The 18,387-nt window shown below is 50.8% G+C and overlaps 1 protein-coding gene across 5 annotated transcripts in view; it reads right to left on the minus strand.

Moving 5' to 3' along the window:
* LOC135244831 (KH domain-containing RNA-binding protein QKI) overlaps positions 1-18,387 on the minus strand; it is a 98,027-nt gene that overhangs the window by 63,881 nt on the left and 15,759 nt on the right. For all 5 annotated transcript variants that reach the window (XR_010327064.1, XM_064317419.1, XM_064317416.1 and 2 more), the window contains exon 2: positions 3,656-3,798. Coding sequence is in view for 4 of the 5 variants with exons in the window: in XM_064317419.1 (XP_064173489.1) it covers positions 3,656-3,798 (143 nt within the window). In the remaining variant the exon portion in view is untranslated. The remainder of the gene's footprint in view (positions 1-3,655; positions 3,799-18,387) is intronic.

Here is an 18,387-nt window from a genome sequence, read left to right on the forward strand (position 1 = left end):
TCCCCTCGTTCCCCCCGAAATCTCCCTCTCTCCCTCCTCCGGGGCAGGGGGAGGGAACTGCTGCGCTCCGCCCCAAAACGGCTTGTGGACATGATGGTGTGTACTGTTCCTAAGGGGTCTCTCTCTCTCTCTCTCTCTTGCTTGCTCTCCTTCTCATAATGCTTTCCCGTAAAGGGGGCGTTGGCTCTCAGTCCTGTCCCTGTCCCATACCGCAGAGGGGTGCGCCCGTTCTCACCTTCAAACTGAACCAGCGGGAGGCCCGGCGCGCGGCCGCTCGCTCCCAAACCCAAACAGGATTTCCACGCTCGAGGAAAAAATAACCGGAAACCTTGCAGTCCAGCTGCCCCGAACACAAGGATACAGAGCGTTCCCTCCGCGATGAAGGCCCCCTTTCATCTTCGGCACACCTAGCGCTGCGAATTCCACCCCCCCCCGGGGTCCACACCACTTGCCTGCCCTTGAGACCTCCCCCCACACCCGCCCCCAAATTTCGCCCTAGAAGCAGCTTCAAAGAACCCCCCTTTTTGCCCTTTGGCCCCCCTGTCGCGATGGGCGAGGTGCCGACGTAGCTCTTCAGAAGGCCCTCTGCGCTCGGGCCGGCGTTAGCCATCGACGCTAACGTCAACGCTAACCTCGACGCTAACATGAACGCTAACATCGACGCTAACGTCGATGCGGAGGAGAGGCGCGCCGCGGTCCGCGCGCGGGCGGGCGGGCGGCCAGCCAGCCACACGCCGAGAACTCTGGGGGATTGCCGTCCTCCCCGCTGGAGGATATTGGAGGCTCTCTCATCTCGCCTCTGCCATTCCCACTAATTAACCTCAGCCCCGCAATAATGATCTTATCTGTCCTTCAGAACAGCCAGCAGCAAAGCAAGGACACCCGACATCATTACTCACACCCAACTTCTCCTCCTCCTCCTCCTGGGAATGGGGGGGTGGGGGGGGTTCACATTTACATTTTAGGGATTTAGCAGACGTCCTCATCCTCATTCCGGAACGACGCGCACGGCTTTGCTTTCTGTAAACGTGCACGAAGCCGTCGCACGGCCTGGTTATTTACCGAAGCCGGTCGGGCTGAGTACCCCGCTCGGGGGAGACATGGCGGTGCCCACGCTTGTCTGGCTGTGTCCGGCTCCGCAGAGCCTGCTGCCCACACCTTCCCCGAGTGCCCTGCCACGCAGACTGCTGCCCCCGTAGGGGCGCCCAGACGGGCACCCCCTCCGCATGCCTAACTAAGAGCTGGTGCCCCCGCAGGGCGCTCGCGCTGACCTGGCCCTGGCGCTGAGCTGAATATATACCCGCCGCGTGTCTGGGTACTGCTGGTACATACTAATGGCAGAGAAACTACCGGAAGATTTTTAAAAAAGAGCAAATAAAAACCAGGGAACGAGTATGGCTAGCTGTGGGATACAGCAAGGTCTGAAAAATCATCCTCGGTCCCTAAAGAGTCATTTATTTGGCAAATGGAACACTGAGCGCACGGAACACTGAGCACATGGCCTCGCCCCCCCCCCCCCCCCCCCCCCACACACACACACACAAACCAAACCAAAAAATAGCAAAAAAATAACTATTTATATACTTGCAACAAGTGCAAAATGATGACTGATTCTCTGGTTAAAAGATGTTTTTTTTTTTTTGGCTGTCTGAGTTCTGTGCTCCTTGCTAGGGCTGCTGCTTTATTTCGGGGGTGGGTGGGGGGGGGGGAACGCACTGTAATTCGGCTCTCCCAACCCCCCCAGGTGTGGGTGTGGGTGCGGGGAGCACGTCGGCAGGCCCGTGCGTCACAGGCCCGATTCCCCTCAGCCCTGATGAAAGGCCCGGGCCTCAGTCCCGGGCGGTGTTTGCGCTGCTTATGAAACGGCTCCATTAATGCTGCCCACGCAGGCATCAGCGCTAATGGAACAAGTTAATTGGGATCAATCAGCTCTGAGCTCAGCTCGTTCCCCTGGGCGCCGGCGGATTAAGCCAGGAAGGCCCCCGAACGCGATTGCTCAGAAGATTAAGCGAAATTGAAGCCACCACAAATAAAATATCAGAGAATTAAAGACTGAGCAGAAAGGGGGGGCGCACCTGTTATTTATTTTGGATGACACTTCTATCTCCGGTTCTGTCTACCTCTTGACTCCTAGGCTATTTTTAAATTTTATTTTTTTAAATTTACCACAAAGGATCGGTTTTACTTGTTCTTGTTAGGGCTCAGGCCCTGTCCGTCTGAATTTGTCGCTTACAGAAAACTTGTCGCCGTGTCTTCCAAGTCCATACTTTTTAGAAGTTCGACAAAGCCGGTTGGTTAGGTTTTGTTCAAATTGAAAGCTACACAAATCTGCCAGAAAAGGATGTGTGTATGAATGGTGGATTGGTGTCACGTTATTTATGGTGGGTATGGAGTAAATATGTGAGTAGGCAGAATGAGGGTTGTTTCCTCCTGTGACTTTGCCAACTTCCTCTTTTTCCCCTGTGCTTCCTCATTACCCAAAATCCTCTGGTTCAGCCGAGGTTGTTGCAGGTCTTAACGAGCGGTGTAACTGAATTTGAATTGGCGATAATTTATCAATTGCGTGTGGCGTGCCTAACTGTATGATACCGAAAGTAAACAACAGGCTGAAAACTGAAAGTATGCCTGTTATATTTTGAGAGTCCATACGTCGTGGACAAAAAGCATAGAAACTTTCTCCAACAGTGGCTCACTTTATTACTTCTGTTCAGTGTTTTGTGAACAGTGAGACTGACAACAAAATGAAAAACCAGCTTAGTAACAAGCTGTCCTGTTTTTTTTTTTTTAAATAGGTAGAATGCAGACGTAAGCATTCGCGGATGCTAAATGGCCTTGTCTACAAAAAAAATCTGACAGGGAAGTTTAGCTCAAAAAACTGCACCGAGCACAGACCGAACCTGCGGTTTTGTCTTGAGAAGAAGACGCTCCTCTTTAAAAGGCCGGTCGGTGGACATAAAGAAACGCAGACGACGTCATTGGCCGGCGATTTTAACTGCCAAAATAATGCGTATTCAAGCACCGTAAATTCCGCGCATTAAATACCCTGCCGGACGATGGAGTTTACGCCGCACGTCCTTCAGGTTTCAATAAGGATGCAGCGCAGACGCCAAGCCACAGCGTCCCCCCGGCCAGATCGATAGCTTGGACATCGGCCTACTTCCCAACGTCGGGAAAATGAGATTGTATCGACTCACACAACCGCTGTAATTAAACCGATGGTGTACAGTATTCAGCTGTGCAATTAGTTCCGAACTCTCTTCGTTTCTTTATTTGTCGTGCTGAGGTACGACAGGATCCCTGTCTGTGTCTGTATCTGATATTAATCTGGACCCTCCTATTCCTCCTGTAACCCCATCCACTGTTGGACCCCCCCCCCACCTCCCCTTGACCCACAATCCTTTGTCCCAACCCCCCCCCCCCCCCATATTTGGTGTGCTAAGGTACAGGATCCCTGTCTGTGCTTGTATCCAGTATTTATTTTGACCCCCCTCTTCCTCCCATAACCCCATCTACTGTTGGACCCCCCACCCTCCTTGACCCACAACCCTTTCTCCAAAAAAATATATATATAATAAATATAAACGAAATTGTAATAATAATTACAGCAAGTGAGCGCAGAAGTGAGCAGGAAGTGAGGCGCGCGGCGCGTACTCACGTCGGGGTACTCTTTGACGGGCACGTAGAGCTTCTCCTGCAGCTGCACGACGGGCCCGACGGCGTCCGGGAGCTCCGAGGCCCTCCTCTCCGCGCTGCCGTTCAGCGTGTCGTTGTACATGTCCTTCCGCACCCGGCTGATTTCTGCCAGGGAGGAGAGACGGGAAGAGAGACTCCGTTAGACACGCCTCCTCGCCACGTCCTCTCTCTCCGCTCGCACTCGCTCTCGCTCTGTCGCAGTCCTCATGTACCTCATCCCGGACGAGGACAAAAATATACCCCAATGCGGGGGCTCAGCTCGCAGGATCTAGACACCTGTCCTCACCTGTGCCGCCATCGTCCAGCTCACAGGGGCGAGATACCTGTCCTCACCTGTCTCTTGTTACTTTTATTTGTTCAAGGTACACACACACACACACACACACACACACACACACACACACACTCTCTCTCACACACACACACACACACACACACTCACTCACACACACACACACACACACACTCACACACGACGGCAGGGGCCCGTCTGCAGTCTGAACGCTCGTCTCGCATCAGAACCCAGGTTTTCCTCAGCACTACCCCACACTTGCCCGCACCTGCCCTCCTGCACCCTCCTCCCGCTCTTACTTGCCTTTCTATCTCTTACTGATATCCATCGGAGTGCACAAACCACTCATAGCTCAGGAGGTAAGACCGATTGTCTGGTAGTCGGAGGGTTGCCGGTTCAAACCCCGCCCTGGGCATGTCGAAGTGTCCTTGAGCAAGGCACCTAACCCCTAACTGCTCTGGCGAATGAGAGGCATCAATTGTAAAGAGCTTTGGATAAAAGCGCTATACAAATGCAGTCCATTTACCATTTACCATTTACAAGCGATGGGGAATGAGTGAAGTCACGGGCCTGGATCCAGGTAATGTCTGTCCTGTTTAACTTTGACTTGCAGTTAAATGCTAGTTTTAGCTTTTAGGCGTATTCAGCTGTTTTGTTTGAGGCGCGACGCAATGAAGGCCTGAGGCCTGACTGTGGACTCACACGAGCCTCGCGGGAACCTCGAAAATCCCACATCGCCGCTTTGCCGACGGGCGTCTGTCTGGGGAGGATCCTGATAACCGAAGGAAGCCGAAAGCTAAGACCATGGCAACGCTTAACGTCGGCGAGAAAATCTCAAAAGGTTCAGCGGCGCGCGTTCCTAGTCACCAGTCGCGCCTACTGAGCATGCTCAGTGCAGGGGGAAAGGGGGGACAGGGAAGGACAGAGGAGACATAATCGCATTAATAACATATGATCCAATCTGTCACTTAATGGAAGGCTAATAACTCTCCATTTCTTAAACCAACGGAAGCCATCCCACAGGAGGGGGGAGAGCGAGAGCGAGAGAGAGTGGAGAGAGAGAGAGGGAGAGATAGCTCCAATAAGACAGGGATGATAATTAAAACCACCAACTTCGTTAATATTTCATAAAAGACATTAAATATCCGGGTCTCTCGGTGCTGCTGTGGCTGCTGTGCGTTGTGTAATTCTATTACTGGAGGAATTATTCTCTCGATTCGCTTCTCGGGGGCGAACCAAGGAGGAGGGCGAGATGTAATTACAGCGAAAGACACCCTGGCTGCCATTCGTCCTCACCCAGACGCGCCACGCCAGCCGACGCCCACCTGCCCAGGGGCACGCCCCCACTCTTCTGCATGCCGACGCCCACCTACCCAGGGACACACCCACTCTGGAACATGCCGACGCCCACCTACCGAGGGACACGCCCACTCTGAAACATGCCGACGCCCACCTACCGAGGGACACGCCCACTCTGAAACATATCGACGCCCACCTGCTCAGGGACACGCCCACTCTGAAGCACGCCGACGCCCACCTACTCAGGGACACGCCCACTCTGAAGCATGCCGACGCCCACCAACCCAGGGACACGCCCACTCTGAAACATGCCGACGCCCACCAACTCAGGGACACGCCCACTCTGGAACATGCCGACGCCCATCTACCAAGGGACACGCCCACTCCCAAGCATACCCAACACCCATCAACCCAGGGACACACCCACTCTGAAACATGCCGACGCCCACCTACCCAGTGATGCGCATGCTCAAACACACCACACACACAGATACCTCTCTACACAAAAACACCGCCAGACCGCAGCCTTGTGCCAGGCTGTGTGTCAATCAAATGAATACATTTCATGGAAATCAGAGGACAATGGAGGACACCCTTGACCATAACTCTGCGGCAGTGACTTAGAAAGTTGTTTATGGCTGAATTGTTACAGCGGTAAATACACTAGCTGATTTATAACTTGGCATTTCACAGTGAAGGCCGAGGTTGGGAAAGGATGTACCATCCAATGAGAGTGAGACGACCAGCGCAGACAAACGCAGAAACAAATCTGAAGGAGAGACACACACGCACCGGCGCACTTACTGTACACACTCACACGCAAACAAGCACACTCATGCACACGCACACACACATACGCACGCACACACACACAGAGCACCCACACATGCATACACATACACACACACTAAAACACACACTCACACACACAAGCACACACCCATACACATACACAAAGATACGCACACACACACGCATGCACAAACACAAAAACACTCACGCTCACACACAAACGCCAGAAGCTGAGGAAACAAACAAAAACAAAAACAGAAGCAGGTTTTGAGATCCTGAGTCTTCCTTACGTTCCCGTGTTCAGAGCTGTATGGAATACTAATTTCGCTGTCACGGCGCGGTGTGCAAGAAGAGCTTAGCCTTCACTTCTCTGCTCAACACCAGCGTGCCTGCATCTCCCCAGGTTTGCGCGCGCTGGATCCAGGTTGTCTTCGCGACCCCCGGATATTATTTAAACAAACACTCCCCCGCTTTATTCAGTGATTATGTGTAGACCCGGCCAGACGGCAGTTCGGTTTGCGGGGTTAATTCGGAAAGGCAGGCTTTTTGTGATTCCGTTCATTAATAACATCGGTCTGAGATTTATCGAGTGCGTCCCTTGATAGTTTCAAATAAATCATAAGCACGTTTTGGGGGGGGGGGGGGGTAAATATGGCGCGATTGTTCTCTCTGCCCGAACGCTGGGCATCGTCCGGCAGTCCGACTGAGGTCCGGTTCTGAGGATGATTAAACTGTCAGGCGGTGATTAATGCGCGGGGGGTTTTTTTTTACAGCGTTTTAACAGCGTTTTTAGTGATTTGTCAGCTTTCTGCGCCTCAGAATTCAATCATTTTCTCCAGCGCCGCGGCCTGCAGGGCTGAGCTGCCTGCAACACTGAGCATGCAACCGCCACCGACATACATCTCTCCCTCTCCCTCTCTTTCTTTCTCCCTCTCTCTCTCTTTCACTCACTCTCTCTCTTTCACTCTCTCTCTCCCTCTGCCTCTCTCTCTCTCCCTCTCTCACTCTTTTACTCTCTCTTTCTTTCTCTCTCTTTCACTCTCTATCCCTCCCTCCCTCTCTCTCTCTCTGCCTCTCTTCCTCTCTCCCTCTCCCTCTCTCTTTCTTTCTCCCTCTCTCTCTCTTTCACTCTCTCTCTCTCTCTCTATCCCTCCCTCCCTCTCTCTCTCTGCCTCTCTCTCCTTTCTTTCTCCCTCTCTCTCTCTCTATCCCTCCCTCTCTCTCTCTCTCTGCCTCTCTCTCTTCCTCTCTCTGCCTCTCTCTCCCTCTCTCTGACCTCTCTTTCTCCCTCTCTCACTCTTTCACTCTCTCTCTCTTCCCTCTTCCCTCTCTCCCTCTCTCTTTCTCTCTCCCTCTCCTTCCCCCTCTCTCTCCCCCTTCGTCCCCCCGCCTGTTTATTGTGTTCCTTTTCTCCTGTTAAGACATAATTAGCCGATATTGGCTAATGCCATTAAAATGTATGTCAGAATTAAAATTTTAATAAAACATTATCACAACTTGATCATATGCAATTCTACGCACACACACACACACACACACACCCCTCTCTCTCTGTCTCTCTCTGTCCCTCTCCTTGTCTCCTCCTGTATCTCTCTCCCATACACCAGCAGACACAAATGCACAAATTCAAAAGAGCCAGTTCAGGAGCGGCTTTTACAGCGCTATAAAGGGGACCAGAAGGGGACCGTCTAGTAAGGATTACTCCGGATGGGAGTTCCGTGGCAGCAAAGTGCTACCCATAATGCATTACTGCATTTACTGCGTTCGCAGCAGTGCTGCAGGTGGGCTTCCACTCGCAATGGCTTACTGTCAATTAGAGGGACCAGCTGGCGTGCAGATGAAGTACTGTAGGTATACAGCTGTGTAAAAACCTTTAAGGTTGTGGCCCGAGGTGGAGATACTAGACTAGGTGCATCTCACCTTATAGGAAATTTCATTTTGGGATATCAGCCACCTTGAGAGCAAAGCTGTTGAGAATATCAGTCATAAATGTATACGAAAATAAAAACAGGCGGGAGATTTGACGCACAGACGCCGTCCATTTCAGCACGAGAGCGACGCCCCTGTCGTAGGCGGTCCGACACCGTGCAGTCCTGTCACAGTGGCGGCCGGTGGAGCAAACGCGGGCCGTGCGAAAAGCAGACAGCCGGAGAGTGTACTGTACAGGCGCGAAGGGACCTCACGGTCACTCACAAGCGCAGACGCCGCCCCGGACTGCAGACACCCGTTGACGGGAGGCCTCCCAGCTGTCCGTGCAGTTGAGGCCCTGGTCCTTTCAGAGCACCACGTTCACTGTTTGATAAATTCTTCATGGAGTGCATTTTACACCCACAGACAGGCAGTCTCTGTGGGCCCCCTTAAAATTGTAGACTAAAGCAAAGTTCTTAGTTCAGGGCTTTGAGCCCCCCCGCCTTAGGGCCCTCGGTAGTCAGCTCCACTACCATACATAGCTCAGGAGGTAAGACCGATTGTCCAGCAGTCGGAGGGTTGCCGGTTCAAACCCCGCCCTGGGCGTGTCGAAGTGCAGTCCCTAACTGCTCTGGCGAATGAGAGGCATCAATTGTATGGGATAAAAGGATAAAAGCGCTATACAAATGCAGTCCATTTACGATTTACTGATAGTTCACCTTTGCCCTTTGACCTCTGTTAGAGTTTGACTGGCATCGCTGCTCGGGGACGGAAGGTACCCCTCGCCACCTCAGTCAGACGGGCGCCTGCGTGCCCCTGCGGGGCTCAGCTGGCAGGAGTTAAACGGGCACCGGCGGTCAGGGCGATGCCGCGCGTCAGGTGACGCGTCCGGAGAGAGGGACGCCACAGGTGCACTCGACGGCAGTGACGGACGCTAGCGAGATGCTGTACACACAGCGCCTGAAAGCTCGCCGAGTCGGAGTCGAAAAGGACGTAGAACCCTGGGAGAGGGAGGAAACCAGTTCTATGCCAAGGGAAGAAAACACGTTGTTGCTTAGAAGTGAAATTTGTCCTTTTCTTTGATTTACTGATAAACGCAAGTGTTGCGTTTTCTTTCTTCACGGACGTAGTCTGCAGAGTTAATTGCGGTAATTGTTCAGCTGGCCAATCTTTGTGTAGAACATGACTGGCCACTTCAAAGTTTGAAGAACCTGGGCGATGACTTTTTTTCGTGCATTTAAAGTGCAGAGTCACTTCTGATTGGCAACCCGCAAGACAATAGCTTTGCTGATTGGTTACATTCTACATGTCATGCTAATTTTGTTTTCGCAGTAAAAATAAAAGCTTAAATCTCCACTGAATTACATACTGTAGGCTTACTGTTATAGCACGCGTTTCCTTTGGGTTTCTATGTAAAATGTCCATTAGGAGTAGCTGGAGCGATCGCACAGGGTCTCACAGGACAAACATTAACTGTGTCCGGGCCGCAGAGGCTAGGAGACGTCTGACAGCAGCGGTACTTGTGAGTGCGTAGCCCTTCTCCATCCCCTTCTAACCCCACCTGACCCCCCCCGCCATCTTACCCCCGCCCGCCCCCGCCCCCCCAACCCCCTCCCGCCTACCCCTCCATACCCCCCCCACGCCTGTCTGTACGTCTGTCCCTCACCGCCATCCTCCAACATGGAGACGGAGAAGGTGATTTGGAGTGCGATATTTAATCACATTCACCCAGACGGTAGATTTCTCTGCTCGAGGAACCTGCGTTTCTGTGATTTCTCTTTCTCTCTCCCTCTCTCTCTATTGAGTTCTGTTATGTCAAGTGCATTACAAGTTTGGCATGCAATATGTACATATCGGCAATGAAAATAGAAAACAGTAAGTCAATTAGTCTCTCTGTAGTCTCTCCCTTGCTGCTTAACAGACAAATGTCATATACAGTAGCTTCCGATTTTCTCTGAAGGAATGCTACTAAAATATCTTCATTTTCAAGGTTCTTTAAACAGGTGGAAATCTATCTCACTAGCACGATGATTTGAATGACAGAAGTCTCTAATTAAGAGCGAGGTAAATCGTTACCAATTCACTAAAAAAAAAACAAGAAAAATGCAAGTAATAATGAATAATTCATTAAAATTGAAAACTAAACCGTAATAAAAATTCTCTTTAATTTTTTTTTCAAGTAATTACCGTTCGTTTTTATTTCCTGAAGTAATTACCCTGCTGGGGATGACCTGCATTGGTTGGGGGGGGGGGGGGGAGAAAATGATATTGTTCCATTTTGATGTGACACAAGCACCACTCCCCCCCCCCCCCCCCCCCCCCCCCACCAGCAAAGGCCAGGCAGAGAGGCATTGCTTCCCTCCTCCTGATAAATGACATAATATCACCTTCCTTTGTGGGGGGAAAATGAATTCACACAGAAGAAAGACAAGGGTGAGAAAGAGAGAGCAAGAGAGAGGGAGGGAGGGAGAGAAAGAAAGAAAGGGAGGGAGGGAGGGAGGGAGGGGGGCCCATCTCCCCAGCAGCACCTGCCTGTGTTTGTAATTACAGAGCCCAGCGAGAGGCGCCCGCATCGAGTGAGGAGGTTCGGGGGGGGGGTGGGGGTGCAGAGGGGAGGACTCAAACAGAGACGCCATCTGGGCCCCCACTTCCTGCGGAATTAGAATTCCGCCGCTCCCTCTCTTCCTCCCGGCCCGGCCCGGCTCTGGCCGACCAACGCCGCCCCCCCCCCCCAAAAAAAAGTACAGCGACCCTAAACGTTAACAGCCAACCACCTAGCACACCCAGCTGCTGTCGTCGTGGGAAACGCCTCGGTGAAATCCGCATAGCAACAGCCTTTCTTCCCTGAGATTTTCCTCTGTCTTCCGTGTACCGCTTCTTGACATGACTGTTGCAGTCCTTTGCGCAGCCAATAGCCAATAGACGCTAAAAATATTTAGTTTTACTCACAGACCGCAAACCGGTGACTACTGCTTAGGGCCTGGGAAAACAACTGTGTGTATGACCCGATACCGGGAGCCACTCTTAACTACCGTGACCACGACCGTGCACTGCCTAGCAACAGCCAGGGACCGATGACCGTAGCCTACCGCCCAGGATTAAAGACCGGTCGGAGGCAAGGGACCAGGGATGACCATTTGTCGAGTTTGGACCATGAATGAAGTGCCTTCCCAGTCCAAAAGAAAAAACACAGCACAGATTGGGGGGGGAGGGGGGGAAGAATCAAATAAGGCAGCCCTCGCCAAAACGTTCTCAGAATCCGTTTAATCAAGGTGAGCTCAGATGCAGGAGAAACGACAAAATAGCGACATAGCAACTGATTTCAGTGAAAATCCCAACTCGCAGAGAGAGAGAGAGAGAGAGTGACTGCAATCTTCCTTTATTTAAACACGCAAAACTCCAGTCGCATAACATTAATATATTCATCCCGATAACATCCTCATCCCCACCATCTCATACAAACCCCCTTCCTCCCCCCATTTTTACTCAAATTCTTTAAAAAAAGTTTAGAAAGAAAGAGAGACTGAGAGATGGAGCGAGAGTGGCTGTGGGAGAGAGATATGGGGAGGGGGGGTGGGGGGGGGGACTTTTCTGCACTGCCTGACTCTGGCACAGACCCACTTCAATTAGCTCAATCTGCGAGGACGGAGAGCTAAAAGGGCCAATCTAATATTTATAAAAACGGGCGTGCAGCTCCACCGTACAGGCAGGGCAGTGCGATCAGGGAAATAAACCTGGCAACCCTCAGCATCTCCCTCCTCCACACAATCAGAGTGAGCAGGACCTGGCACTCTCTCACACACACACACACACACACACACACACACACACACGCTGGCTCATGAACATACCGACACACTCACACGCACACACACTGACACAGGCTCATGAACATACCTACACACACTGCCTCTTAAACAAATCTACACAAACACACTGCCTCATAAATGTACACGCATACACACTGCCTCATAAACATACCTACATGCACACACACACACAGCCTCAAACATACCTACAGACACACACTCACGCGTGCAACCACACACACGCAAATGCACACAATCACTCAGAAACAATCTCACCCACATACTCAAAAACCATAACACACACACACACACACACATGCACACATTTATCCACATGCGCACACACAGCATCAGGAATAGAGATAATTCCAGCGCACAGATAACTGATGACACATGCACTCAAACATGCAGCCACAGGCACAGCCGGTAGGAGATGGTCCCTCTGAGCACTCAGGCATCACAGATATTTCATGGGCTGGGATCGCATCAATACAAACACAAACACACACACTCCAGCCACATCTGCACAAATGTGTACACATAAATTCTCTCTCACACACACACACACACACACACACACTTAGCTATGTGGTGCCATCTGATACAGTCCACTGTTTATGCAGTCATGCAGGGTGGCCTTTGATTTGAGTGTGTGTGTGTGTGTGTGTGTGTGTGTGTGTGTGTGTACAGTATCTCTGTTTACTACGAGACAATGGCAGTACGATTGCAGCGGTTTGGTCGCTCTTCTATAAATACCTCAAAAAAAAAACGACGTCCCTGGGCCTTCTGTATCATTTATACATCATCACACGTCCAGCCACTCATGACAAACCCAGCCGATCAGGAATGAGACAGACGCGGGCCAGGCCGTTGTGTGGGACAGACCGTTGCGCACTCTGGGGTTCGTGGAGATTTCGGACGGCTCCTGTGCTCTGTGTGAAAGGCAGGCTGTTCGCCCGTGCGCCGGTCTGATTTCTGTCCTATTTAAAAAGTGCAAGGCAGCACCTTCAACAGTCTGTCTGGTGCCTCTTTAATTTACTCAGCGCAAGAGCGCGGAGATTTGAGGCTTCAGGTCAGCGCGTGCCAGCTCTGTAGTTAGCTGTGTGTGTGTGTGTGTGTGTGTGCGCACGTGCGTGTGTGTGTCAGTCTGTCTGTCTGATTGTGTGCATCTGTGTGTGTACCGATGTGTTTCTGTGCATCTGTGTGTGTACCGATGTGACTCTGTGCATCTGTGTGCATTAATTCATCATTGTCATTCTGAGGATCTGTGTACGTCTCTGCTAGTTTTTCATTGCATGTGTGTGGGTGTGTGTACCGATGTGATTGTTTGCATCTGTGTGTGTATGCATTGTGTGTTCACCAATGTGATTGCGTGCATTTGTGTGTGCACTGATGTTACTGTGAGCATTTGTGTGTTCACCAATGTGATTGTGTGCATCTTTGTGTAGCAATGTGATGGTGTGCATTTGTGTGTGCGCTGATGTGACTGTGAGCATCTGTGTGTATTATTGCCATTGCGTATGTCTCAGTGCATGTTTTTCAGTGCATGTGTGTGGGTGTGTGAAATGAAGGCCACATGTGAGAGGGTGTGTTGCATCACTGATTATACGTGCGCATGTGCATTTGCGTATGAGTTTGTGTTTTTGCGTGTGAGAGAGAAACTGTAAAATAGACAGCGTGTGTGTGTGTGTGAGAGTGAGGGAGAGAGAAGCTGTGAAATAGAGAGAGTGAGTGTGCGTGTGTGTGTGAATGATTGTGTGTGTGAGAGAGAGAGTGAGTGTGTGTGTGAGAGAGAGAGAGAGAACCCCTAAAATAGAGAGAGCGAGTCTGTGTGTGTGTGTGTGTGTGTGTGTGTGTGCATGAGATAGAGAACAAGTGTGTGTGTGTGAGAGTGTGCATGTGCGCATGTCTGTGTGCGTGCGTGTGTGTGTGAGAGAGAGTGAGTGTGTGTGAGCGTGTGTGTGTGTGAGAGATAGAGAGCGAGTGTGTGTGTGTGTATGAGAGAGAGTAAGCGATCGTGTGTGTGTGTGTGTGTGTATGAGAGAGAGTAAGCGATCATGTGTGTGTGTGTATGAGAGAGAGTAAGCGATCGTGTGTGTGTGTGTGTGTATGAGAGAGAGTAAGCGATCATATGTGTGTGTGTGTGTGTATGAGAGAGAGTAAGCGATCGTGTGTGTGTGTGTGTGTATGAGAGAGAGTAAGCGATCGTGTGTGTGTGTGTGTGTGTATGAGAGAGAGTAAGCGATCATGTGTGTGTGTGTGTGTATGAGAGAGAGTAAGCGATCATGTGTGTGTGTGTGTGTATGAGAGAGAGTAAGCGATCGTGTGTGTGTGTGTGTGTATGAGAGAGAGTAAGCGATCGTGTGTGTGTGTGTGTGTATGAGAGAGAGTAAGCGATCATGTGTGTGTGTGTGTGTATGAGAGAGTAAGCGATCATGTGTGTGTGTGTGTGTATGAGAGAGAGTAAGCGATCATGTGTGTGTGTGTGTGTATGAGAGAGAGTAAGCGATCGTGTGTGTGTGTGTGTGTATGAGAGAGAGTAAGCGATCATGTGTGTGTGTGTGTGTATGAGAGAGAGTAAGCGATCTGTGTGTGTGTGTGTGTATGAGAGAGAGTAAGCGATCGTGTGTGTGTGTGTGTGTATGAGAGAGAGTAAGCGATCATGTGTGTGTGTGTGTGTGTATGAGAGAGAGTAAGCGATCATGTGTGTGTGTGTGTGTATGAGAGAGAGTAAGCGATCGTGTGTGTGTGTGTGTGTATGAGAGAGAGTAAGCGATCATGTGTGTGTGTGTGTGTATGAGAAGAGAGTAAGCGATCGTGTGGTGTGTGTGTGTGTGTATGAGAGAGAGTAAGCGATCATGTGTGTGTGTGTGTGTGTATGAGAGAGAGTAAGCGATCGTGTGTGTGTGTGTGTGTATGAGAGAGAGTAAGCGATCATGTGTGTGTGTGTGTGTATGAGAGAGAGTAAGCGATCATGTGTGTGTGTGTGTGTATGAGAGAGAGTAAGCGATCATGTGTGTGTGTGTGTGTGTATGAGAGAGTAAGCGATCGTGTGTGTGTGTGTGTGTATGAGAGAGAGTAAGCGATCGTGTGTGTGTGTGTGTGTATGAGAGAGAGTAAGCGATCATGTGTGTGTGTGTGTGTGTATGAGAGAGAGTAAGCGATCATGTGTGTGCGCGCACGCAGCGTTTCTCTTGAGCAATGCCGCCCCCGGGCCTGCTGACACACAGGAAGTGATGATTCTCCGCGGCGAGCGCTAATGCGCGCCCAGAGAGCGATTCCCCGCTGCGCTCGGGATGGCGGGGGGGGCGCCGGGGCGGGGGGGATCGGCGATGTGACAGCCTGCGGGCCACGCCGCCTCAGGAGCAGGGACCGCTAGCCGCTCACTTACCGCGCGCTCGGGGGGCCACCTGGAACAGGCTGGCTGGCCCACGCGGACGCCCCCCCCCACGCGTTATCGGCGCCAGACAACGGCGAACGCGGCTCGGAGCGGAGCACACCGTGGCAACTGTGCCCCCCACCCCCCCGCTCGCTCGTCAAAGAGCCCCGCGCGGCAAAAAAACGCAATAAGCTATTATCGACGTTTACGGCGCTAATAACAAAAAAACACAACGAGGCCTCTTCACGTCGGGCTGTGTGTGTGCGTAACGACCGCTAGGCGGATAGCGGGGGGGGGGGGCCTTTCAGCGATACACACGGGAGGATTAATGTTCACCTGCAAACTGCTGGTAGATTGTTACCCGTTTTCCATTGTTTCGCGCTATTAGCGAAGGTTATGGTTTAAATGGGGATCAGCAGCCGGGCACCAATTCCTAAATAACATGACTCCACCTGACGAGGTAGCGCGGTTTTTGTGTATATCATATTAAAGTAATTTGTACTGCTTTTAAACATAAAGCAAGTGATTAAGTCAGTGTTACTGGTTCCTAGCCTAAGATTCTGAAGACAATGTCTTCAGAAATTGGCTGCTGGTGGGTTGACCTTATTCAAATAAGCAAAGAACGTTTTAATTTAAAACTTATTTCAAGCACATGAGACTGTGCTAGTGAACAGGAGATCAGTTGCACTCGATCCACACAGTACAAAATACGTCCTCCTTAATTGTGATCCAAAAAACACCTAAATCTAAATCTAAATAAAAAAATAAAAAACTAAATACTTAAACAGGACGTTCTTAAAATCTCTGGTCGTCTTCAGAGTTCTGACTCAACGTGACATAATTGTGCTGCGTGTCACGAGACAGAGTTCAGAGCTAATGGGTTTTAATGCCTGAACCAACGGCTGCATACATCACATGACCCAGAATACGTTTAATAAACACACACAACCTGCATGCTTTCCTTCAGCCAATAGGCCTACATAAGTATTATTTTAATCCATAGATGTTTAACCGGTTTGTGACCAGCGTGTGTGTTGCGTTTCGAGAAAAATGCAGTTTGACTGACCGTGCGTGACTGAAAGCTGCAGAACACCAAACAAAGGGAAATTTCATTTTACAAATGGCACGGTCCAGAGAGCCGCTTTCTCATCTCGGTAGCGGTGTGGAAACCGGTAATAGAGTTTTTTGCCAGTACGTACAGACGCAGCCCCTGAATTCAATCAAAAAAAAAAAAACACACACAGATGACTCAAGGGGAAAAGGGTCATTCAAACCTTCTGGAACAATTCAATTCAGCGTATCGCCATGCCGACGGGATTGCGCCACCCGGTTCCAGAAAAATGTTAATTTAAAAAATATATATAAATATATATTTCAGTTATTTGATTGAATACCACTTTGGCTTAAGATGACTCGGCAGTTTTGATTGGATTGAGGAGAGAGAGAGAGAGAGAGAGAGACGGCCAGATACGAGACGAGCTCGACCGCTCAATTTGGAATCGAGAGAATTAAGAGAAATTGTCCATAAAATGGCCGCCTAATGGGCTTAAGGTTCCTTCGGAGGGTTGACGGCGGCGGCGGGCCGAGTGAAAATGATTTTCGGAAACGGTGCGTTGCGCTGTGCAGCGCCCCATCGCCGTGAACCCTTTTCACACCTGCGCACAGGTAACGGCAGTCCCTCTGTTTCTACAATCACAGCACAGGATCAAGCGGCAAACAGATACTGTGTGTTTGAATACCAGTGGTTGCTGCCATACTGTCTGTCAGGCTTGGTTTCCTTTCACCCCCCCCCCCCCCCAGAAATCTGAGCTGTCACCCCTCCTCATTCTCCCTCGCCCCCTCCCGACTCTGAGGCACAGCCACACACCTGGGAGGGGGGCTCGGTGACATGCTCATGGCACACTCCTGTACGGAAAGGGGGATTCTGCTGTACCCAAACATGGCTGAGATCTTCAGTCTCTTTTACACACAGCAAGTAATACCTAGCCAGGATAGTGTGTACTGTACCGATGCACGTTGCTTCCAAGCTAACGGTACTGGAAGCCGTATACATTACTACCAAGCTAACGGTTCTGTAAACAGTATACATTACTGCCAAGCTAACGGTTCTGTAAGCAGTACACATTGCCACCAAGCTAACTGTACTGTAAGCAGTATGGCTCGTGTCTCTGTTCTGCTGGTGTGTAGGTGTGGAGGCTGGTGTATAGGTGCGGAGGAGCAGCGTGACATTTGAGGAAAGGGTCAGGTAAACCTGCAGAAATTCTGTAGAAGTAATAAACCACCAGTGCCCCCGTGGTGGCAGAGTGCGCCTACACCTAAACAATGCTGATGAGAACGGTTTCCCCACAGGGAGGAGAGCGAGAGCACAGGCATAGAACTACTGCCACTGCTAACAGGCTAGGCCAGTGACTCAGGTCACAGACAGATCAACTGCCACTGCTAACAGGCTAGGCCAGTGACACAGGTCACAGACAGACCAACTGCCACTGCTAACAGGCTAGGCCAGTGACTCAGTTCACAGACAGACCAACTGCCACTGCTAACAGGCTAGGCCAATGACACAGTTCACAGACAGACCAACTGCCACTGCTAACAGGCTAGGCCAATTACACAGGTCACAGACAGACCAACTGCCACTGCTAACAGGCTAGGCCGATTACACAGTTCACAGACAGACCAACTGCCACTGCTAACAGGCTAGGCCAGTGACACAGGTCACAGACAGACCAACTGCCACTGCTAACAGGCTAGGCCAAAACCAAAACTGTTCTGTAAGTGCTTCATGTTCTGGCAGATGGAAGCTGATAACGTTGTAAAACACACACACACATGCCCAGCGCGCGCACACACCTATTTACAGACGCCTCTAACAGACAAAACCCACTGGAAGAGTTTACAGTCAGACCAATGGGCTCGGTCCCCAGACAGACACTCCTAACGGGCTGACTGACAGATGTGATGCTGCTTACACCTCACACACACACACACACACACACACAAACACCAGCAGACAGGGCTCAGAGATGTCTGATGCACACACTGCTGCTAGCACACACACAAACACACACACACACACACTGCTGGGAGATTTGATAAGGCAAGAGATCAGCCAGCAGACTGAAAGGCGCTGTGCGTCGACAACCGTGCCTCTTTCTGCGCGTCTGATTCAAATTAAATACACTTCAGGATCACTGAACCTTACAGGAGTAACACTC

Source organism: Anguilla rostrata, chromosome 18, assembly GCF_018555375.3.
Source record: "Anguilla rostrata isolate EN2019 chromosome 18, ASM1855537v3, whole genome shotgun sequence".
Taxonomy (NCBI): domain Eukaryota; kingdom Metazoa; phylum Chordata; class Actinopteri; order Anguilliformes; family Anguillidae; genus Anguilla; species Anguilla rostrata.